Source organism: Fusarium subglutinans (assembly GCF_013396075.1).
Source record: "Fusarium subglutinans strain NRRL 66333 chromosome Unknown NRRL66333_c0000063, whole genome shotgun sequence".
In the NCBI taxonomy this organism is placed as follows: domain Eukaryota; kingdom Fungi; phylum Ascomycota; class Sordariomycetes; order Hypocreales; family Nectriaceae; genus Fusarium; species Fusarium subglutinans.
In genome coordinates, this window is record NW_023502126.1 from 27,888 (window position 1) to 50,109 (window position 22,222).

Sequence of the window (22,222 nt, forward strand, 5' to 3'; positions counted from 1 at the left end):
CGAATGACGATAAAATGTTTGGGTTGCACATCAACGCTAAGCTGCCCCCGCCGCCTGGATTGGCTGTGGGTTTCACTCAAGCCAGCCATATCACAATCTTGACTGGTTGTAAATATTCTGGAAGCTGGTTGGGGAAGATGTCGCATGGGGGATGCCACACAAATGGAGAGAGGCCCCCCTTGTCATATAAACTTTGTCGCATCGCTCAGTATCTGGTAAAGTCAATGCCAAAGTCAACCGTCTACAGTCGACAAGACACATTCGGGGGCCAGAGGTGGTACAGATTAAATAGACAAGGCCAATCGACTCTAAATTAAATACCGCTCGCTTTCTTCACCTGTTGCATGGTGCAAAGCTAAATTGCAAACACTAGCCATGCTACTCTCTCCCCAAAACGCCACACTAGCGATAACGGGCGTGGACTGACTCGAGAAGATGGAGGCCACTTTACTCGAATTGAAATGGTCTGGCCTGTTTGCTCTCAACTGGGAATTAACGAACGTCTCTACATATATGCCCGTGGAACTTTTGTTCAAATGATCTGCATCCTTCGTCATTTCTTTCCCTTCCTTCATGAACTTTTGATCTGAGACAGTTTACCCATTATGGTCCAAGCTTTCCCCATCTATCTGCCTCGGCAGCGGGAGCTGATCGCGACTTGGGTAATCCTGCCCATGTTGTCGAACATTACCGTTGGGCTTCGGTTTTACGCAAAGTCCAAGACAAGAGGCGTTTATGGCTGGACTGACTGGATGATCATAGTATCTGCTGTATGTAAACTGGTCCCATAAACTATCTATTATGATGTTTGTCTTCTCACATTCTCGACAGTTCTTCACTACCCTCCTTTTCATCCTCCTTCTTCTAAGTAGGTCTCCCATTCTTCCCCATAAATTCGGCAGAAGATACTCGTCCGCACTTCGATGGCTAACATGTACCTCGTCACCAGTGCTCGTATATGGAGGCATTGGCATCCCTGGATATCCATACACTAGTACTACGGAGCCAACCGACGTTTCGTTGATCCATGATCAGGTACGCCCTGTTTAACAACACCTGTAGTGCTCTTTTGGCTAACAAGGTTCTGGCTCATTAGATTGGCTATGCAAACAACATCGTCCTCGTGTTCGCAGTCTACTCCTGCAAAGCCTCGATCCTTTTCCTATATCATCGCCTCTTCACAGGTCACAATGGCCCAATGACAATTATAATATACGTAGCATCGGGCATAACCTTTGGATGCTTCATGGGGAGCTTCATTGGCTATCTCGCAGCTGTTCGGCCGATCGAGAAATGGTGGGCTTGGGGCGATGCGACGGCTGAGCAGTTCCTCGCCATGCAGAATATCAACATCGCCTATGACAGTCTGACGGTTTTTACCGACTTCTTGATTTTTGTACTTCCACTCAAGTCAATCTGGGGACTGAATATGAACCGCGGGAAGAAGATTGGTATCATTATCTCCTTTTGCTTTGGGTTTATGTAAGTGGCCTTTACCCCTGACACATAAAACACGCCCTCTGTCAATCGACTCTACTCAGGGAATCGCTATTAACAACAGATAACTAGCACATGTTTCATTGCTCTTGCTCGTGTCGTCTTCACACATGGGTACCAATGGAAGAACCTCTACGATGAAGGAACCTTGTGGTCCCTTGCAGGCGTCGAGCCAGTAGCGGGGATCATCTGCGCATGTCTCCCTGGCCTTCGTCCACTGATGCCCAAGACGTTCAAGATGACGTCTTACGGCACTCCGGCAAATCCCAGCAGATTCAGGACTACTGGTACCACAGCGACGGACAATGCTAAGAAGAGTAGTAATAGGGAGCCTAACCCATTCAGGGTCCTGAATGATGACAGCTCGGTGACAGAATTCCGAAGAACAGTCAGAGAGGTCCCATCGAGATCGGAGATAAGCGACGAGTACATTGAGCTCGAAGAGCAACGGCCCAAGGCTTTCGATACATAGTGAGGAATTATAAGAAGATGACCCGAGACATGTATATATATTATTTTATTCCTACTGCGCATTGAAGCCTTTCTTCATATACACCAAGCTGTTCCATATGTCAAGACTTACTCTACTTGTGGACCTATGCTCAGTTCCAGCAAGGAATAGTAGGTATGCCCGACACCTTATCCACTCTATCAGCTCTCATTTGAACATGAGAAGCACACACAACTCCATCAACGGGCACTCAGTATAAACGGATAACTTGGCATACTCTGATACAGCTAAAAGGTGATAATAACTAAACTGGCAAAACGACCTTGACTCCCATGTACTCTCGTTGGTGCATGAGCTTTCCGTCAATCAGTACCTGATGAGCACCAACTCTGTTGTTCTCAGTATCTGTAGGATCCGTACATGTCGCAATTTGGATCTCTCGCCATTCTCGGTTAGTAGGAACGAGCTTGCCCTGCTGCGTTCGCTTCTTGAACTCGGCGTACACTCCTTGATCTTCGACACAGCCCTCGCGCTGGATAAGAGGAGATTCTGTTACATGGTCAGTAAGGTGAAGTTGCGGCAATTATTGCAGTCAGCTTACCAGCAGCTGGTGTCATGCGCAAGTCACCAACGGAGCTGTTGAACAACACCAATGAGAGACGCTCATAGTTGCGCTGGTCAACTGGGGGCTTGTAGACACGGTGGCGAGTGGCCTTGAAGTGTCCCCCCGAAACGATCTCGAGAGTATCACCAATATTGACGACGAGAGCACCCGGCTTATAGGGGGCATAGTACCACTTCTCATCCTGGCCCCAGATCTGAAGGCAAGAGACAGGAACAGAGAAGAGCAGAGTGGTGAGACCAAAGTCTGTATGACCATGCATGCGAAGGCCCTTGGAAGCCTCTTCTGTGGTCTTCTGCACAGGCCTGAAGAGAGCATGCCTGAAGTAACCCTCGCCAGTTGGGCTGCCATGCGACTGAACGTTTTCCCATAGGTACTCGTCTGGGAGCTCGAGAACGTGAGAGAATAGAGTTAGGAGACGACGGTTGACCGAGCCGGCGAGGTAGTTGGCAAAAGCCTCGATCTCATCCATGAAGGGATGGAGACAGGTAGGCACACGGTTAATGTCCTCCCAATCGGGCCGGTACCAGTTGAACTGTTCGATACCATCAGGAGGTCCACGGTGACGCTGTTGGATGGAAACAGTCAGTCAGCTACTCCAATTGAAGAAAATATTGCATCATTGTTGAGGGCAGAGATCTACCTTGAAGCCAAATGGGTGTTTGTAGCCAGACCAGACACCAGAGTCAGGGTTGAAGAGCAGACGTTCCTTGTCCTCTTCCGAAATGTTGTTGTACATGTACTGGGCGATAGCAAATTGGCGGTGGAGCTGCAATATAAGAAGTCAGCGACAGTGGTCTTTTGCCTAGGAATTGACTTATTGGTGGTTTATACCTGTTCTAGTGATATACCATAGTTCTCAAGGAACAGGAATCCATCCTCGCGAATAGCTCTCTTGACTTGGTTGACCAACTCTTGCACAACCGCAGGATCATCAGAGTCGAGCAAGGACAGATCAATAGAAGTGAGTTCGGCAAATTGCTCCTTTTGCTGTGTCACTGGCGGGGGAAGCCACTCAGGGACAAAAGGCTTGCCAGGCAATTCGGCTGAGGGAGGACTAAATGAAGCGGCTGGCGACATGCTGAAAAGTTTCAATGATGTTTAGATAGAAAGATAGTTGTTGTAGACTATGATTTGTTATTCCGATGGAGATTATGGTTGATTGTGCTGCTCTTATACAGCTAACAGCATAAGTTGTTTGGTCGAGCTCCGCCTCTCGGAGATGTTGTAGGACAGAGTCCGGCTCTCAAAGTTCAACAACGTACGATCTACTCACGTGCTGCAGCTATCTAGCTCCAACACTAATGTCTGTTCCGCTCAGTATCAATGCTGCATCGCTTGCTGATTGATGGTGTCTCATCACAATCAGTCAAGCTCCTCCCGAGACGGTTGAAGCCGGTGATCGCCCCGTGCATGCACCTGATTCGGATTAGGGTTGGAGGACATCGGGAGGAGCTAGCGCTGGCTGTGGAGGGGCCAGACAGGGGACTCGGGAGGAGCTCCTCCCAGATAAGCGGCCAATTAGCGAGTCTCAGTATTCACAATGAACAAGAAATGAATATGATAAGAATACGGGTATTTACTCAGTACTTGGATATCAATCATCATTCAAATCATTCACAAGTCATCAAACAATCTCCCACAACATCTACCTCACTATCCGCCTCATTCTCTCTCACAAACAACCATGTCTCGCCAACTCATTTCCAGCGATAAGTTCCCTACCAAGCCCCACAACTGTAAGTCGCCTAAACCTCAGACCCTCCATCAGAAGAAAACAATACTGACACCTTTCTCCCTTTTGCAGGCCCAGCCACCAAAGTACCTGGTCTAGTCTTCTGCGCCGGACAAACTGCAACTGGCGAGATTAAGCAGGCAACAGTACGTTCTTGAAGACCCAATGTAATGCGTCATGATCTAACCTATTGTACAGAGAACTGTTCTCCAGAATCTCAAGGAGGTGCTTGAGCTCTCCGGCTCTTCACTCGAACAGGTCGTCAAGTACAATGTCTACCTGGCTGACATGAAGGATTTTGCTGCTATGAACGAGGTGTACATAGATTTCCTGCCCCAGCCTATGCCTTCGCGCTCGTGCCTACAGGCTCTTCCCCCTGGTGACGGTACTGTTATTGAGATTGAGTGCATTGCGCAGGCTTAGCAGGGCTTCACAAGTAAAAGGATAGACCAGGTTCCAATGAACTTATAGATATAGAATGATACTGTTAGCTTTATAACATGGTGCACTAGTAGAACATAATTGACAGGTGTACCTCATGGGACTGTTTGTCATCGGCCGAACCCGTAGGGTGGTGAATGGTGCAAAACCGCATAAGTACTAGCAAATACGACATTCCAAGCCCATTTGTAAGCTATCGGACCATTTCGAATCAGTATCTTACGATGAGAACCATGTATGAGCCGATCCTACCTCGCATCACGCAGGAAAGAGAAGTAGCAAACCCTTAGTCATATGGAGCTTGTTTATCTTAATCAATACATCTTATTTTACAGATATGTGGAGGGAGACTCGCTAATGCATATAAAGACTTGTTCATAACGTGTCTAGGCACGTTATGATAATCTTGCCGAGCTGCCATCGTTGCCTTCGTCCAAAGACTCCTCTGGCCCACTCCAACGCCCCATTAGTATCTCCATCTTCAACACCAACAACCTGCATCGTTCCTAGCGTACTGCCCTTAATCAACTGCCAGGCAATCACAAACGCCTTGAAGGCGTACAGCATGATCCAAGGTGCCTCCGAGTCCGGTACAAGCGGCGAGTCGAGATATGTGAGAAACCAGTCGATATGAGGTTTGATGACTTGTGCAGTGTTGGACTCGCAGAGGAACTCGCATGATGGCGCCAGATATGTTGTCTGCTGCAAGACTGCATCCATGGTCCCACCTACCATTCCACACGTATGCGATGGTGACCATATCCGCACGTCGATCATGGCAGACCGCCATGTCGCCTCACACAACGCTCCGCGGAGCCAGTTTGAATGCTCCAACTCTTCCGCAGACTGGACAACAGGACCCAATGCCTCGAGGGACTTGCGCAATGGCTCCAGCCTTTCTGTGCTGATCATCCCTGTCATGGCGCTCCAGCCCGAAGTTTCTTGGGCGCTAGATGCGAGGAATTGTGTGATGTTTATGGCTCCATATGGGTCGAACGAGGGAAAGGAGCTGGGATCCGACGATAATGACAAGAAGAGTCGTACTGCATCAGGGTACTGTACTGGAGGTCCAGGGACGACGGCAACTAATCTTTTATGCGCCCACTCGGCTGCTGAGGGCGCCGCCCACTGCTCTTGAGGGCAGGGCAGCTCGTGCTTGATCTCGAGGTGGGAGAACTGTCGGGGTATAGAGAGAAACTGATACCATAACGTGTCGATCTGATGGGCAGCGAAGAGCGTCCTCTTGTGCGACTCGGCCTCGATGAATGTGCGCCACAATGAATTGAGGCATGGGGTTTTTGACGTGAGCTCGCTCGGTAGAGGGATAGACAATCCACTTGATCGGGCAAGCGAGATCATCCTGGTGTGAGTCTTGAGTCCATACGCCGAGTGGTTTCCGCAAAGATACATCATGGCGTATACCTCGAGTAGTATCAGAGATTGAATAAGCGAGAGGGTACGTGTTGATTCATCTGGCCCATTATCGTCGCCAGACACGAGATCTCGAGCGCGATGGTAGCATCTCTCAGATAAGCTCACACCAGACCCTTGCTGATCACTACGATCTGGATCTACGCCATACTGATAGGCTATGCAGAGCATGCTGAGGAGTAAGTGACTAGGGACGGAGGTCGCATCGAATGTCGGCTGATGCAGGAAGGGCAGGTAGTGGGATACATGCTTGAAATACAATTGACAGCCTTGGGTAATTTGGGTGGCTGATGGTAACCAGTCGTTCTGGACCTGGCTGAGATCAATTGACCCATACAATAACCGCTCGGGACTTCCTTGGTCGAGGCTAAAGTTGAGAAGACTCATCCCAGAAGGCGAGTTCGACATGTTGAGATTGCATGATGGCTCAAGAAAGTTGACGCCTGCCAAATGGGAGGCAGTCGGACCAAGCAGCATGGATGCTTGCGATGAGAATGACGTGGCGAGAATTTGAGGGTCGTCCAGATCCGAGGGCAAGCTGCTGGAAAGGGTGATAGTATCATCACCAGCGGATGCTTGTTGAAATAACCGACCGGCCTCAACATGGGCCTCACTTGTCTGCGACGGTGGCGTCGGTGCCTGGCGGTGCAGGTCGCTCTGCGGTGAGTTACCTCCACGCGGAGCCCTTTGCATATGGTCCAGATGTTTTCGTTTCATGTGCCGGTGACGTAGATCGAGACGCGAAAAGGTGGCAGGGCAGAGATGGCAGGGTATAGAGGCATTGCTGGAGGAGCGAGAATGTAGCGCAGCGTGACGCTTCAGATTCTCATGGCGGGTGAAGCGACTTGAACATACTTGGCATTGGAAAGGTTGGGAGGATGGTGGAGAGATGGCTATGCTGCGAGTACTTGTTGAAGCCATTCTGAGCTGGTTTGTAGGCGGTTGTATATGTATGCCGATATACGGAGCATCAATGGCTGGGTTGAGTTGGACAATTTCCCCCAGACAATCCCCTTCCCGTTCCAGCTGTTCCCTCTCTCCCCCGCAATCTGCAATCGAGTGTGGGTCATCATTATCTTCAGGGATATGATAGGCTCCACTAACTTATCTCTGTCGCCACGCTCGTTGATTGAGCCCGGTTATGATTGGTCTGTCGGGACGTCTATCACCAACGGACAATCACGGGCTCCAGTTTTATCTACTGTTATCTTTATCGGTTATCAGCTTATCTTACTGAGTGCCCATCCACTCTCTAAAACATACCCTATATACTCATGGATGACATTGTAGGTTTTTTGGACTGCAATCCTTCTCATTGAGTGATATCCTCATGCGTCACTACTTTAAATATTGGAGACTACATTTTAATAGTTAAATATAGATTTATACACTAGCGCAATATTTATAGATAGATATACGCCGACAATCTCAACGCCCCTTCAATTCGCTCTTCATACACCTATAGAGTTCATTCTGTTCCATGTAACGCACCACTCGCGATAGCTATCAGTACATCTCGTAACGCCATCCGAGCTGAACCATCTCCTCAGTAACGCCACCTCTGACAACCTTGGCTATCTCTTCAGGATCACCAGAATCCAGTCGCTTATTCTCGCGCAAAATGAGCCAGCGGTAGAAAGTAATAGTACCGGCAAAGAGAAACGCGCAACCCATAAGAGTACCAAATGCTGCATAAAAGTGAGGAGGAGCATAGTACAAGTATGAAGCCCAGATGTTGGACGTGCCACCAATAGCATTGACCAGGGCAGATGCTGCAGCACGCTTCGAGACAGGACGTGCGAGATGAAGGTTGATGGTTTTGTAAAGAACAAGCTGAGGACCAACGGACGCAAAGGGAAGAATCATCATGGAAAAGTAACGTGCAGGGACATTAAGTGTAGACATGGGAATGATATACATGCCAATGGCAATGGCGATGCATCCGATGATAATGGGGTATGCTGTGTTCTTCCGGTCGCTGTACCACATCAACACCCAGTAGACGGCCCCGGCGAGGACGTAGGGCGGTGCAGTAAGAAGCAGACTGACAGCGCTGCCAAAGTTGAGCGAAGCAATCAGAGTCGGAAAGTAGTTGGCAATGGAGCCCTGTGCCTGTGAAAGCAAGTTACACAGAATGAGAAGTAGAAGCTTGGGATCAGACAGGGCCTTCCCGAAGCTCTTGAGAGTGCTCTCCTTCTCGGAGCCCTCAGCTGCACCAGTTGTTGATTCGATACGCCACACGGCAAGGTCTCGTTCGGGCTGGGAAAGGATTCGGCTGTTGTAGGGAAATTCGGGCATGAAAAAGGCACAAACGACACCAATTCCAACTGTGGCAGAACCCTCAATGATGAAAAGCCACTGCCAGCCCTTGATTCCATGTCGACCGTCGAGCTGGAAAATTGCTGCGGCAAATAGGCCACCGAACGCGTTACCGACCTGTTGAGCGATATAGAGACTGGCGATTCGTTTTCCGAGCTCGGTCTTGGTATACCATGCGGAGAGGTAGTATATGGCTCTGGAAATTGTCAGACGTTCTTCTTATGTCGAAGGAAGTGAGCGATTCTTACCCCGGAAAGAAGACGGCCTCAGCGACACCGAGAATTGCTCTGACCGCTAGAAGCTGGCCATAGCTTTTGACCAGAGCCGTGCAAGCTGAGATAGTTCCCCAAATGACCACAGCAACACAGATGTACATACCCGGCCGAGGAATCCTTGCAATGATGAGATTGCTTGGGATCTGGAACGGAAGGTAACCAACGAAGAGGATCGATATAGCAGTAGCAAATTGCTCCGTTGTCATGTTGAGATCATCAGTGATGCCATGGAGTTTTGCAGCGGCCAGGTTCTGCCGATCGATGTAGTTGAGAATGTACAATATTCCGATGATGGGCAGAATGATGGAGTCGATCTTGCGAACTAACTTCTTGTTCATTGCAGCGATCTCTTCTTCGTTAAGGTGCAAGAGGGTTTCGGGCATCCTCTGGTAGGCAGTGCTGGTACCCTCGGCATGAGACGAGGGAGACCGCTTGAGGGATTCATCCACAGGGACGGTAGCCATGACGGCAATGTTATTCGAGTCTTGAAGTGTTGAGGGATAAAGAGACGAGGATGGCTGTCTGGGATTTTCGTTCCAACACTCGTCGGGAGACGAGGCTATAAATCCACCGACAGGCCGGACATAGCGTTATCTCGACATATACAATGAAGTCCTCCAAGGTCTCGTGGCGGACGACGAATGACGGCGGGCTGATTAGAATGCGGGGATGAATTGCGTTAGCTCGGCGACGCGACTCAAGCTCTAAACTGAAGTTGAACACTGTAGATACCAGAATCCGGGGTCCAGCCGGGAGTTGCCGTTACGGTTAGTGCGGTTTGCCTACCTGATTAGCAGTCTTATCGGTTGGGTTTACCGATTGCTCGGAGGAGGAGCTCACTGGACAGGGCCTGCAGGAAGATTAACCATTCCCCTGCAGCCGGGGGGAGCTCCTCCCTGTGGATCCAGCATTACACGACGGTAGCAGAGGCGTGCAATTGGCATTTTTGAAGAGAAATTGTAGATAATAGATATGGCTATAATTGGAAGAATTAATTAAAGAACTCAATAATCTCGGAGAACATTATAACAAGCATTCACTGTGTTATCGGCATCAACAACAGCCCATTATATTATCTTCCCGCTTATACAGCTGAAACGTCATCAAATCTCTTTGCAAAGCCACAAAATAACCATGACTCAAAAAACATATCCTACGGCCCTCACAACAACTATCGAGAATCCTCGATTGAGGTTTCTCAACAAAATCAAGGCTGGGGAGTTTCCCTTGATGACCTTTGTTGCAATCCCCAGTGTGCGCCAAGCTCAGATTGTCGCTTTGACCGGCCTGGACGGCATCATCCTTGACTGTGAGCACGGCCACATTGGTGATGACTCGATGCACAACTCGGTGGCAGCGATTTCAGCTCTTGGGGTATCACCTATCATCCGTATCCGCGGGCCTGCCCACGACATCATCAAGCGAGCACTTGACACCGGCGCGCACGGCATCATGGTTCCTCAGATCAACAACGCAGACGAGGCGAGGCAGATCGTCGCGTCTTCCAAGTTTCCCCCTCAGGGCGTTCGGGGGCAGGGCTCTGCGTTTCCTGCTATTGGTCATGGTCTCACAACACCTAAATACATGAAGTCTGCCAACGAGACCATCATCACCATGATTCAGATAGAGACTCGCGCTGGTGTTGAGAACGTCGATGAGATTGCTGCCACTCCCGGTGTGGACATGCTGTTCATCGGCCCTAATGATCTTGCTCAGTCATTGCTGGGATATACACCTGCGCGAGGTGATGAGCCTGAATTTGTTGCTGCTATTGATAAGATTATCGATGCTGGTCGCCGACATGGCAAATGGGTCGGTCGTATGGTTAATAATGGCTCGGCGGCGAAGGAGCAAAGGTCGCGGTATGACACTGTAGCTATCACAGGAGACACAAAAGCTATTCAGAACTGGTATATGGCTGAGTTTGACATTGCTCGGTCTTGAGGAGGAACGCTATAGATTCCAATTATTAGTCTCAACCCTGCTACCCTATTGAGCCCGTATCTATAGCGAAAAGGTGCCTGGGAATGCTTTAAATTCTTTTACTGTAAAGAAACTCGATGATATAATTACGTGTTTGATAAATTGCCGTATGTCAATTGAAGATGGCGGTGATTAAGGAAGAAAAATCACCAGCGCTCTCGGCCTTAGATCTCGTGAGGCAATGCCTGTAACAGACTTTGCAGACCTTAAAACGCGATTTACAATTAGTAATTAGCAAGAAACAAACCTCATCCATTATTGTAGATCTCGGAATTTGACGACGAAGAGATACGATTGGCTCCTCAGAGAGTGACAAGGGCTGGTATCAGTTGTACCTGAGCCCCTGGCTTCTCACAGTCCACTTACTGAAATGGGTATAGCGTAAGCTGATTCTGGTCAATCACAGACTCAAGTTCAAGTAATTCGACAAGGAACAAAACAGTCCAAGTGGGCTATCCGCAATATCTCAACTTGGAGCCAATCCAGAACATTCACTTGGACTGAGTCTGACAGGGATGCAGCAACTGTGACAACTACAGGGGGTTTGTCAGTGGGCGCAGCATTCATAACGTTTTATGTTCAAAATAACCTTATATGAGTGGTTTATAGTTTGTGTGGCGAATCGCACTCCAGATATGGTCAAAACGCGTTTTGCCGTTTTGTTTAATCAAGAGGCTGTGCTCTTCGGTTCTCTCGGGAGACGATGTTCCCGGGTCTTGGCCGTGAGGGTCATAGCGATATCGAAGCCGTTCAGTGATATGTTTGTAGAAATGTGGTTAATTGTGAAGCTCTTGTATGTCTCATGGTATGTCTTGTATTCTCTTGGCTTGTCTCTTGTGGTGATCTGTGTATGTCGAGATGGTAAGAAGAAGGCAAGAGGTATTGCGACAGTTCTCTATAAAGATGACCATTTCTCTTCATCAATATTCCTAATCATCAACAGCCTCAGCATCCTCAGATCATCAGTTTACTCTTCTCCTACTATCTTCACTTCCATCTCCTGCCGGTCAGGTCTTTAATTACTCCTCCAAGTTCTCAAATCACACAGATAAACTTTCCTACTTGACCCTCCTCCACAACAACATTCACAATGGCATCCATCAAGAACATTATCTTCGCTCTCTTGGTCGCTGCCGATTTTGCAGCTGCTCACAGCGTCATCACAAACGCGGTTGGAGACGCCGGTGGCTCTGGCATGGCTCTCGGTGTTGACACCTCCACTCCTCGCGATGGTACCAGACGCCGTCCCTTCCAAACCGATGCTACTCGCTTCCGTGGTAGTGCCGCTGACACCGTTGGCGAGACCCTCGCTGGTGGTGACAACCAGATTGAGCAGGGCACCCTCGACATCATGGAAGAGACTGGCAGTCAGCTTCCTCAAGTCAACCCTGGCGGCAGCCTCGAGATGACAGTCCATCAGGTCAACTCCGATGGCGCTGGGCCTTATACCTGTATGATCAACGCTGATGGAACTGGCACTTCTTGGGATAACATCCAGGTTACTACCAACGTTGAAGGCAATGAGCGTGGCCGCAACCGTGATGGTGAGATGGGTGACTTTCCTCTTGTGGCCTCGATCCCTGCTGGACAGGAATGCACGGGCTCGGTTGCTGGTGAGGAGAACGTTTGCCTTGTTCGTTGCCAGAATCCGGCGCGGGCCGGTCCTTTCGGTGGTGTCATTCCGGTTCAGATGGCCCAAGCTACCGGCAACAACAACAACGCTGGCACCGGTAATGCTGGTAACACTGGTAACACTAGTAACACTGGTAACACTGGTAACACTGGAAACGCTGGAAACGCTGGAAATACGGGCAACACTGGCAGCGCGGGCAACGGTAACGGGGACGGGGACGCCGATGAAGAAGATACCCAGGACCAGAGCGACACCAACACCAACACTAACAACCGTAACAACCGCCGCGCTACTCAGTTCTCTGCATAGGAGTCTGGCGATTGTGTATGGAAGATGCCTGAGATTGACAGAAGATGGAAGCATATGGACATGAAAATGGACTGAAAGGCAGATAATGGCTGGGTAGCTATGAAGTATAGTATATAAAGAAGGCAGTGTTCAATACATAAATATGTTGGCGGACTCAATGTTCAAATGTGTTGCCTCGAGTGTGATCAGTCAAGAGTTTGACTGCTGTGACAAGTGTTATATTTAACTGGATAGCTGATGTTTTACCTTCATGTACGTCACATATCTAGCGGCTTTTGTTCAACTTGACTCTGTAGTAAAACTTGGAGTGATCTTGGCTGAAAGGAACTGTTTAAGCAACGTCGTAAAAGCAATACTAAATGTCACTCTTTGGTTGATTGGCTTCTGAATACATGCAAGATTCTGTATGAACCTGGACTAGTCTTATTGGTGCTCTTATAGATTTCTATCAAGCGGCGGTTGATATTCATTAGACACGCATAGTGACTGTAGTTGAGCCTCCTGCAAGCCCAGATGACATGGAGTACAGAAAGGTTGCATCTGAAGCTAACAGTATACTTGCAGCACTACTCAAATTGGACCTAGCACACACTTTACCAGTTTCTTCCCTTACTTAAGCTTGCCTTATTTTGAACATAGTACTACAGGAATACTTTTCGAGCTGCTTACTCAGAACAAAGGACGATGCGATGCAAGCCAGAAACCACCAGCGCCGAATACTCAGCCACGAATTCCGCGGAGTTCTCCGCCTGTTGGCAAATTTGAGTCCAATGTCTAGACTCTTTGTAAAACCAACTCGAATGGCTTCTGATGATATCATTTAAGCCGAAGGCTTGTTTAGCGTGCCCAGAAATCTGGCGGAAGACGCGGTTCAGCAATCAACGGTCGACTTGCAGTTTACGCCACCCTTAGGGGAGGGTCCGAGAAAGTTCGCTTTCAACCCTATCAGCGACTTGCATTGACACTCTTGGCTCTGAGCCTTACATCCTTTTGCCCTGGTGAGGGTCCCCAAGGTCCTCATTGCCTGCCTCCTCGACAGAAATGATTCAGTTCGGTTCGAGATGACCCTGGTTTGAAAAGTCCAATCACATACTATTGAAAATGAAAGCACCAGTGACAGCATTCGAGTCACATCATTGGTCAGACTTAACACGTCACGCTCTTGGCGTTGGTGGTATGATGGGCAATAGCGCAGTGTAGCGTGGTATAGCGCAATATGTCATGTTGGTTCACGGCGCGGGCCTCGCGGTGACCAGGGTTAGGGTGCCTGCAGCAGCTGGGCTGGCTTAACGATGGTGCAGTCCGTAAAATATCGGGGAGCTGATACCGCGTGAACGGAACCCGACGGATTAAATCACTCATTATTTGGGTCGTCGAGGTCCAAATCGTTTACGTGCTAGATCTAAGACACGTACTACATAATTGCGGACAGTGAGACGCTCACACAAGACTCGGCGCACGCACTTGTGAAATCGCCAAGTGCTGACAGCAGAATGACGTGGCAGACGACACCATCTTAGCCAACAGAACGCGAACTACTGCCATGCAATATCAAACTCAAACTGACTTTGTTTCTTCAGATAGCTGAGCAGTTGGTGATTAGCCATGGTTGGTGTGGAGTAACTGAATTTTCGACAAGGGGTTCTATCATGTCAGACGACAGCCACGCGAAGCTAGCCTGTAGATCCCGGCACTATTTGACCCAACCGCAGCGTCAAGGCCCAATGTTTCCCTGATTGCCTTCTTTTGCACTTGCAACTAAACTGCTCTCATTGGTCACTGCCCCAGGGAATAGCGGACGTGCCGGATCGATCGAGGCAAAGAATAGTTTTCTTGGTAGATTGCGCTCTGACCAGTGATGTATCAGATATCCAGCGGCACGACAACATGTCTCAGTTGACTATGGAGAAAGTGAAATAGCTTGGGACGAATATGGCAAATATTGCCTCTTTGGGAGATGAAAATACCTCATGGCTTCTCAATCCGTCATGATCCGTTGATTTTTGGCACCTGAACTGCAGCCGGGCGAGGGAGGTGTTCTTCAAGACAAGGATTATACGGACCTAGGACTTGGGATGACATTAGACACACGGCAAACCTGCATGTTGGTTCATTCGACAAATAGAATTACGGGGCGATCTACAGTACAGAATTCAATCTCAGCCCAACCAGGTTGTCCCCCCAAGCACGGCGCGAGGACCCGAGCGCAAGGAGCTGCGCCATGCAAAGCAACCATGCCAACACTACCATGCATCCAATGACAAACACTCCAAAGTACATGAACTCAAGGGGTCTTTCAAAGAACCACAAACGCCCCTCGGTGCGGTCGTTCTTCTCCTTTCCCTGGATCCGCCCATCCGGAACGTATTTGAAATCAAGGATGGAGCCACCTCCGAGACCTTGGTTACTGTGGATTATAGCGCCATGCAGCGCCTCCCGACAGAGATCAATCACCTTATCGTCCAGGGCAGGGATCCATCGCTGCAGGCTAGCCAAGCTCCACACCAACCAGCAATGGCCTCTGAAGCAGGCATATGAGTACCAGCTGGGCCGTCCCATACCAAGCTGGTCGCAGATCTCGTGGCCATTCAAGACGCGACTAGCAGCCTGAATGAACCCATCCGAGATGTTGATGGGTGGCAGATCCTTGAGGGCCTCAACGAAATTGTACCCAATGACAACAGAAGTGGGTGTCACAAGGAGCTCGTTATAAGCTAAGCTTTCCATCACAGCCTTAGCTTGCGTTGCTGATGTGAAGTACTCCTGGGGCGCCCCAATGACATGGGCCACGTATCTCCAAAGGGCAATGTAATCTTCTACTTCCTGTTTCTCGGGGGTGATCCCCATAAGAGGGAGCTGAAGCCAAGCGTGGTTGCAGCTGAATGTTGCAATGGCATGTATCGAGTCAAGGGTGTTGATAGGAATGCCGTGTGTCTCCTGATCAAAGAACCGGCATTTCGATGCGGCTACCTTGAGGATCTGCTGTCTGACCATCGAGTGCAGAAGACGGACTCGCACGATGGATCTATGCCCAGGTCCACCAGGCTTCACATGATCAAGAGAGTGCGTGACTTGGAGAACGAGTTGAAATGTCTCAAGCAATCGACGTCTCAAGACACGAGTGCTGAAGCCACCAGTACGAGCAAGTACTTCAACGACGCTGGTAGAAGCAGAGTTCTCGCCAACAAAACCTTGAAAGGCAAAGCCGATAAGGTTTGCGAGGGCATAGCGGTAGAAGAATTTCTGTCCTCGGGCGATCTGGTCCCAATCTACCCAATAGGGGACAGTATGGACTTCAGTCCAGAGCTGAGAGAGGACCTGGCTCTGGTCATGGTGATGAGAAAGTGTTTCAAACAGGTCTGCTCTGCCGACTTGATGACCGTCTTTCTTTTGCTGAGCGTGGATCTCTTGGATCTCTTCGACGGCAGCAGCTCCAAGTTCATCACATTCGTGACGGAGAGGATCTGTGTGGGATTTGGGAATGTGGTTATTGGTCCATGTGAAAGTATGGTTACCAATGGTTCGAAGCTCTTCTCGAGCTGCGGCTTGCCCAAAGAACTTCATAGTGAAATGGATAAAAGACTAATAAAAGTTGGAAGAAGAGACTTGGTACGAAGCTGACCTTCCGAGAGAGCAACGGGACAGACATCATCCATTTTAAGCTGGGGATGTCCAAGTGTACCTGAAAGGAGACTCGTAACGCCTCATCTTGTTTCTATCCCTTGGCTCGAAAGGTACATTACATGGCGTACTCTTGTTTCTCGGAGGTGATTTGGTGGTCCGCGGACTTCTCCATTCGTCGAACCCACGATCGACATGACGAGGGGGTGTTCTGTTGGTGGACTACTTACTCTTAGTCCTCACTCCATGATTTAGAACTGAACCATACCCACGGAGTGTGTGGCCCATCTGCCAATAATTCGTAAAAGAGACCCCTGTCCACCCATCATCTGGCATGATATCGTCACCCTAGCTTGCCCCAATGTCTGGGAATTGTGATTCCATCATGGCTTAGTATGTGTCTAGTGTCAAGCTGAAAGAAAATGACGCGGGATGAAGGGAAGCAGGCTGATTGGAACATCTGCGAAGCTGGCTTGCGTTCTTTGTTTTCTTTGGGATATTTGAGTACTCGTGACGCCCAGCAAGCCTCGAGCTGATTTCTGCATGTCAAAGCACGCAGCTGTTCCCTCCCTATCACTCCCTCCCCATTACTTCCTCCCCACAAACCTGTACCTGCAGCACAAGCTATGCAAGTGCTCACTACCAAAATGGAGTCGAGAAGAACTGTTATTCTTCCCGACATGTTCAAAGGTTTCGTGGTGGAGACTCCGCCTATGAATCCCAACTATGAAACAGTCAAGCCCATATCCGAGCAGTGGCTTGCAGAGTATGTTGTCCTCGACCTTGACGTATGCCCATACTAATGCACTATCAGGAAATGTTCCTTCTCACCTCGAATGAAGAAGAGGGTCGAGTTCTGCGACTTTGCCATCTTTATCTCTATCGCTGCTCCTGATGCTCCATTCGACAAGCTCAAGACGATGTGTGATTGGGGGAACTGGGTGAGTAAATCTTGTCTCTGCTTGTGTTGCTGCTCTCTGACATTTCTTCCAGGTCTTCCCTTTCGATGATAGTATGTACTATCACTCACAAAGTTTGATTGTGGAAGCTAACAATAGTAGTGTTTGATGAAGGATCATTAAAGTCTGACCCGAAACGGTCGCAAGTCGTCATTGATAGTCTCATGGCAGATATGCTAGACAAGACTTATACCAGCCCAAAGAGCGCTGTAGTCCAGGCCCATGACGACATTTTCCGACGAGTCTCAGAGGTAAGTTCAGCTCCACGACATAACATTATCGAGATCTGACATACGATCCTCATAGGCCTCGACTGTTGGCAAGTTTCGCCAAGTCAATCTTGACGTGGACTTTACTAACAGTTTTAGGTGCACGGAGAAGATTTGCTCTTGCAATGAAGCAATACACTGACGGGGTAGTCCATCACGTGAAACAATTTTCTTCAAACAGTATTCCTAGTATCCAGGAGATGCTTGATACGAGACGGTTGTCGTCGGGAGTGACGCCTTTGTATCATCTGATTGAGTATGCTCACGATATCAAGTTGCCAGATGAAGTGTTCGAAAACCCCATTGTCCAGAAATTAGAGCTTCTTGGTGCAGACTTTGTCTTGCTGTAAGAACTACCTATTCTTAGTTTTTGTTTCAAACGACTAATCAGCGTGTAAGATCCAATGACATTTTGTCCTACCGGAAGGAAGAGGTAAATTGGTCTATGTTACCCAACACCGCAGATCACGAAAGCTGACATGATGTAGAATGACGACTGCCCTTTTAGCATGGTAGCAGCTTGTCGAATGACCGGCCAATCTCCACAAGAGGCATTCGATACAGTCGGGAATCTTCTGGAGGAAAGATACCAAGATTGGCAGAGCGCAATTGAACAATTGCCAAGTTGGGGACCCGAGATTGACGCGAATGTCGCTCGCTACATCCAAGGCATTCAAAATGTAGTGCAAGCCAACATCACGTGGAGGTACGAGATTCCTACCAGACCGCCGATCAAATGCTTACATGCGACAGCTTCCGATCGGGGAGATATTTTGGGAAACAAGCTCCCGAAATTCGACGGACGAGAATGATTGATGTGATGGCCAATCCGCCGTTTTTGCAGGCGAGACAAAGTCGGTCTGGCTGGTCAAGATTTGTTATTGGACCATTATTCAGACGATTTTTTGGGTCTTTCATCATTTGTTTTATGTTTGCTTTTTATTTTACCATTCTGAAGGGTTGAGGGAGGGGAGGGGACTCTCGAATTCGAATCCCTTCTTTCGGCGTTAGACCGGCTGTAAATATTGACCATAGACTGCATAAAAACATCAAACCTGAGTGAGACAATTCATCAGCTCCGTGATTAAGATTTATCAGTGCGTCCGATCCGCTCGGCTCGAGCGGGAAGCCTTTCAGTAGTGAAAAGTCTGTGTGTCCAACTGTAAAATACTTGTGCGTCACTGAAAATCCCGCTGTCCAGGGAGAGCTGACAGGCTGATCACTTCCCTAATCGTCCTCTAGCCTGCGACATGGGGCATGCATGTCAGTGGATCGAGAGCTTCCCATCGGGCGAATACATTTCTTATTCCCGCGTTCCCAGCCAGTGAGAGCCCCCCTGCTGCGAGGGGAGAAAAGAGCGGGATCCCGCTTTGTGGGTGTCATGCTAATTATGCTGTTGGTGAGGCCGTATCACTTCACCTTATGCACTCTGTCTTCGGGCGTCATGCCGAAAGCTTTCGGCCGATGTATTTCGGCCACCACCGACTTTTACAGTGCAGTGCAGTCCTCCGAAAATGAGTCTGTTGTCTATATCATCAACCGGTACTAATGTCCAAATTTACCTTTTTACTAACCTTTATTTTGGGGTATCTATTTTAAAAAAATGTCTACCAAACCGCTGACTAAAACACCAACCCTCAAACGGTCACGAGTCCAAGCAGAGGACCAAGATAGCAATTACGATTCTTCAGAAAACACAACTCTTAGCCATTTGTTACATGCAAATGAGGGGTTCCTCGATGATGGATTTTCCTACTCAATAGTCAGTACTCCGCGCCTCATGAATAAAGTCTTAGCGATAGTTCTGACTGTATCTAACCTTGCCTACAGCATAACAACAAGGACCATCATGACCAAGCAATTCTCGATGCTAGCGCTGACTCTCAATTACGAAATGCACTCCGCTTCCTCCCAGCCAAGCCTCAATTAGGTGAGCATCTCGTAATCTGGCCTTATCTAACATCTGACTTTCTCCAAGACGCTCTGATTGAAGCATTCTTCAGCAATGTCAATCACCACTACAATTTCATACACCCACCGGTCTTTATACGGCAATACGTAAATTGGTCGTGCAGAACGCAACAGCGATGTCTCCAGGATCTTCAACTCACAACCCTCATCTTCATGATGTGCGCTTGCGTCACGCAGCATCTTGACATTGACGCACAGACAACACTGGGCATACATCTGACCCAATCACCAAAGGATGTTTCCAAGGCGTATCACGATGCTGGAACAAGGCTTGCCGAGGCAATATCAGCTGGGTCATACCACCTGATGAATCTTCAGTGGAAAGTCCTCTCTATCTGTTGGTTCAAAGGCGAGGCCAAATTCACTGAGGCCTGGCATATAATTGGGCTCGCTGTGCAGGAGGCATATGAGCTGGGTGAGTCAATAACAGGAATAGGTCAATCAGACTCTTACTAAATATCTTATGCAGGACTACACAAGTCGCGACACGGGGCGAGACAGGATATCGAGGTGCAGATTGGTCGGCGAGCCTGGCGCGTATTGTACTGCTGGAACTGGTGTGTTGGCCCCGGACAATGACGACGAGTCGTCCAGTAACTAACATCACACAGGCAATTGTCGTCGATACTGGGTCGGCCATTTATAATGAACGACATCGATTCGGAGCCTGAACAACCCAACTTGAAAGCTTCCCCGCCAGCACCAACACTCCATACCAAGCTTCAATACCAACTCATATCATCTCTCGCCAGGCGCTGGCAAACACCACAAAACATCAACTCACCATCCAAGGTCCGCGACTACAAGGCGATGGTAGAACATCACGTTTCCACCTTTCCAGCTGTGTTTGCTCTGAACAACCCAGACACTTCGAAAGATGTAGAGTGGCCTTGGGTCGTGACGCATCGCTACTATGTCCAGACAATGGCGTACTTCATGATTCTCCAGCCATACAAAGCCTACTTACTACATCCATCGACAGACCTGTCTGTACCCGAGATACAGCAGCTACGAGAAGAAGCAGTAGAGTGCTCGCTGAAGACTTTGCAAATTGCAACTCAATGGGCAGCTCGAGTTTCACAAGGTGATGGACAGTTTCATCTTGTTGTTTTGTGTCTGTTTGATACGGCTGCTTTCTTGTGCATGTCTCTTCAAAGGGATCAAGTGCATAACTTTCCTCAACGGGGCAAAGTTGTTGTTGCCGTTAATGAGGCTGCTGCGACACTGAAGAAACTACAGGCAATTTCACGGGGAGCTCAGTCGTCGTATGGGCTTTTATGTAAGATTCTACGGAAAATGGATTGGGATGCTATGGATAAATGAGAAACGTTATGACTTACGACTTATGTCACGTATTATACCTAGTTGCACTCAGGTGTTTTTATATTACAAATAATAAATGCTTATGACCTCTGAAGTCTCTCTATGATCAAGAATGTCATCTCCCATCAGCCCAGAATCTCTCCAAAGCGTCCTGTCGAACTTCATATGCCCAGTGATGACACGTCTGATGCACCACAGGACTCACATCAACCTCATCTTCATCTCTCCCATCATCCGCGAACACCGTGCGTATCCCCAAAGCCACGTATTTCTTGAGCAATATCCGTCGCCATCGGCCCGTCTCACCAACGCACTTCTTCCAACGACTGATCTGGCGCTCATCATCTGAACATCGACGACCCATCCAGAACCGGCAATACCACTGAAACCAACCCCGAACGTCATACTCGTGTGCGATCCAGCCAGCTGCTTCCCATTCTTCAATGCTTTGCCCGCAAGCGACGCCGTATTTGTTTATCTCGGGGTTGTATGTGTCGCTGGTGAGATATTCATCCACGTTCAACCCTGCAGTCCACGAGGATGGTAATTCTCTCCAATCATCTTGTATAGTGATTCCAAGATGCTTGGAGAATAAAGGTCGCCAGTAAGAGCCACCAAAGCTTCCTTCACGGATAATCTCTTCTGGGGATTTGTTGGGCCGGAAGTCGGGATGAGAATCAAAATGGAATACTCCAGAAGCATCGCGCGCCGGCTCATCAGCTTCCGGCTTCCATCTCGTCCACCCGTCTATTATGGATTTGACGTCTTTGCGAGGTTGAGGTTCTGAGTCTGAATCTGAAGTTGTTGGTTGCACGGCATTGTTGTAGACTTTCCGACTCCTCTTTCTAGTTCTGGAAGATTTCTGTGATACAGGTTCATCATCTTGTTCTTCATTGTAATTCGCTTTCGTGCTGGCTTCTGCTATTCGCCTGGATTGCCTTGTAGGCGCGCGTGGTGAAGTGGCCCTACGTTTAACGCTTTTGCTGGCAGGCTTGGATTGATGCTCGACTTTGGGCACGGGATTCTTGAGTTCGCTGAGAAGAATCTCATTCTGCTTGATATTCTGTTGCCGTCTTGATGCAAAGTCTGCCATTTTAGTATCCGAGACGCGTTTACAGTGGTGTTGTACGCCTGAACGCGTGTCCCGTACAGTTGGGAGTCCGTGTTGGAGCACTACGTCATAGACCTGAAGCTGCACGGTGCGGTACAAACACGGTTAGTGCCGATCAATGACGAGATCTATAGGGTAGATCTATCGTCGAGTTTGTTTATGTATATTTAGGACTGAGAGTTACATTAATTCATGAAACATGGTAGTCAATCGAATAGGACTAAATATAACTGAAAAATAGATACTGTCTTTTACCGAGGTAATAAAGCCTG

At 48.7% G+C, this 22,222-nt stretch overlaps 11 protein-coding genes across 11 annotated transcripts; 6 read left to right on the forward strand and 5 right to left on the reverse strand.

Annotated features, from left to right (window-relative positions):
• Positions 1 to 605: 605 nt before the first annotated feature.
• FSUBG_6182 (integral membrane protein PTH11) lies at positions 606 to 1,969 on the forward strand (the record flags this gene model as incomplete). The annotated part of the gene is made up of 5 exons (XM_036684354.1): positions 606 to 770; positions 832 to 868; positions 950 to 1,035; positions 1,097 to 1,482; positions 1,570 to 1,969. 5 exons carry the CDS (start codon positions 606 to 608, stop codon positions 1,967 to 1,969), a joined length of 1,074 nt encoding a protein of 357 aa, XP_036538247.1.
• Positions 1,970 to 2,252: 283 nt separating this feature from the next.
• Positions 2,253 to 3,650, reverse strand: FSUBG_6183 (Oxoglutarate iron-dependent dioxygenase; the record flags this gene model as incomplete). Its single annotated transcript, XM_036684355.1, has 4 exons — positions 2,253 to 2,497; positions 2,550 to 3,138; positions 3,214 to 3,339; positions 3,405 to 3,650. The coding sequence occupies 4 exons, from the start codon at positions 3,648 to 3,650 to the stop codon at positions 2,253 to 2,255; spliced, it is 1,206 nt and encodes a 401-aa protein (XP_036538248.1).
• Positions 3,651 to 4,257: 607 nt separating this feature from the next.
• On the forward strand, positions 4,258 to 4,728 carry FSUBG_6184 (uncharacterized protein; the record flags this gene model as incomplete). Its single annotated transcript, XM_036684356.1, has 3 exons — positions 4,258 to 4,309; positions 4,378 to 4,451; positions 4,504 to 4,728. The coding sequence occupies 3 exons, from the start codon at positions 4,258 to 4,260 to the stop codon at positions 4,726 to 4,728; spliced, it is 351 nt and encodes a 116-aa protein (XP_036538249.1).
• Positions 4,729 to 5,121: 393 nt separating this feature from the next.
• Positions 5,122 to 7,098, reverse strand: FSUBG_6185 (zinc finger protein; the record flags this gene model as incomplete). Its single annotated transcript, XM_036684357.1, has 1 exon — positions 5,122 to 7,098. One exon carries the CDS (start codon positions 7,096 to 7,098, stop codon positions 5,122 to 5,124), a length of 1,977 nt encoding a protein of 658 aa, XP_036538250.1.
• Positions 7,099 to 7,683: 585 nt separating this feature from the next.
• FSUBG_6186 (nicotinamide mononucleotide permease) lies at positions 7,684 to 9,235 on the reverse strand (the record flags this gene model as incomplete). Its single annotated transcript, XM_036684358.1, has 2 exons — positions 7,684 to 8,692; positions 8,745 to 9,235. The coding sequence occupies 2 exons, from the start codon at positions 9,233 to 9,235 to the stop codon at positions 7,684 to 7,686; spliced, it is 1,500 nt and encodes a 499-aa protein (XP_036538251.1).
• A 670-nt stretch (positions 9,236 to 9,905) lies between these two features.
• On the forward strand, positions 9,906 to 10,715 carry FSUBG_6187 (2 4-dihydroxyhept-2-ene-1 7-dioic acid aldolase; the record flags this gene model as incomplete). The annotated part of the gene is made up of 1 exon (XM_036684359.1): positions 9,906 to 10,715. One exon carries the CDS (start codon positions 9,906 to 9,908, stop codon positions 10,713 to 10,715), a length of 810 nt encoding a protein of 269 aa, XP_036538252.1.
• A 1,129-nt stretch (positions 10,716 to 11,844) lies between these two features.
• FSUBG_6188 (gEgh 16) lies at positions 11,845 to 12,696 on the forward strand (the record flags this gene model as incomplete). The annotated part of the gene is made up of 1 exon (XM_036684360.1): positions 11,845 to 12,696. The coding sequence occupies one exon, from the start codon at positions 11,845 to 11,847 to the stop codon at positions 12,694 to 12,696; it is 852 nt and encodes a 283-aa protein (XP_036538253.1).
• Positions 12,697 to 14,835: 2,139 nt separating this feature from the next.
• Positions 14,836 to 16,260, reverse strand: FSUBG_6189 (transcriptional regulator; the record flags this gene model as incomplete). Its single annotated transcript, XM_036684361.1, has 1 exon — positions 14,836 to 16,260. One exon carries the CDS (start codon positions 16,258 to 16,260, stop codon positions 14,836 to 14,838), a length of 1,425 nt encoding a protein of 474 aa, XP_036538254.1.
• Positions 16,261 to 16,964: 704 nt separating this feature from the next.
• On the forward strand, positions 16,965 to 18,357 carry FSUBG_6190 (presilphiperfolan-8-beta-ol synthase; the record flags this gene model as incomplete). Its single annotated transcript, XM_036684363.1, has 8 exons — positions 16,965 to 17,083; positions 17,132 to 17,258; positions 17,311 to 17,329; positions 17,379 to 17,527; positions 17,583 to 17,644; positions 17,727 to 17,891; positions 17,945 to 17,978; positions 18,034 to 18,357. 8 exons carry the CDS (start codon positions 16,965 to 16,967, stop codon positions 18,355 to 18,357), a joined length of 999 nt encoding a protein of 332 aa, XP_036538255.1.
• A 791-nt stretch (positions 18,358 to 19,148) lies between these two features.
• On the forward strand, positions 19,149 to 20,839 carry FSUBG_6191 (uncharacterized protein; the record flags this gene model as incomplete). The annotated part of the gene is made up of 5 exons (XM_036684364.1): positions 19,149 to 19,307; positions 19,376 to 19,475; positions 19,524 to 19,931; positions 19,986 to 20,073; positions 20,128 to 20,839. 5 exons carry the CDS (start codon positions 19,149 to 19,151, stop codon positions 20,837 to 20,839), a joined length of 1,467 nt encoding a protein of 488 aa, XP_036538256.1.
• A 115-nt stretch (positions 20,840 to 20,954) lies between these two features.
• On the reverse strand, positions 20,955 to 21,932 carry FSUBG_6192 (vegetatible incompatibility het-E-1; the record flags this gene model as incomplete). Its single annotated transcript, XM_036684365.1, has 1 exon — positions 20,955 to 21,932. The coding sequence occupies one exon, from the start codon at positions 21,930 to 21,932 to the stop codon at positions 20,955 to 20,957; it is 978 nt and encodes a 325-aa protein (XP_036538257.1).
• Between the last annotated feature and the right edge of the window lie 290 nt (positions 21,933 to 22,222).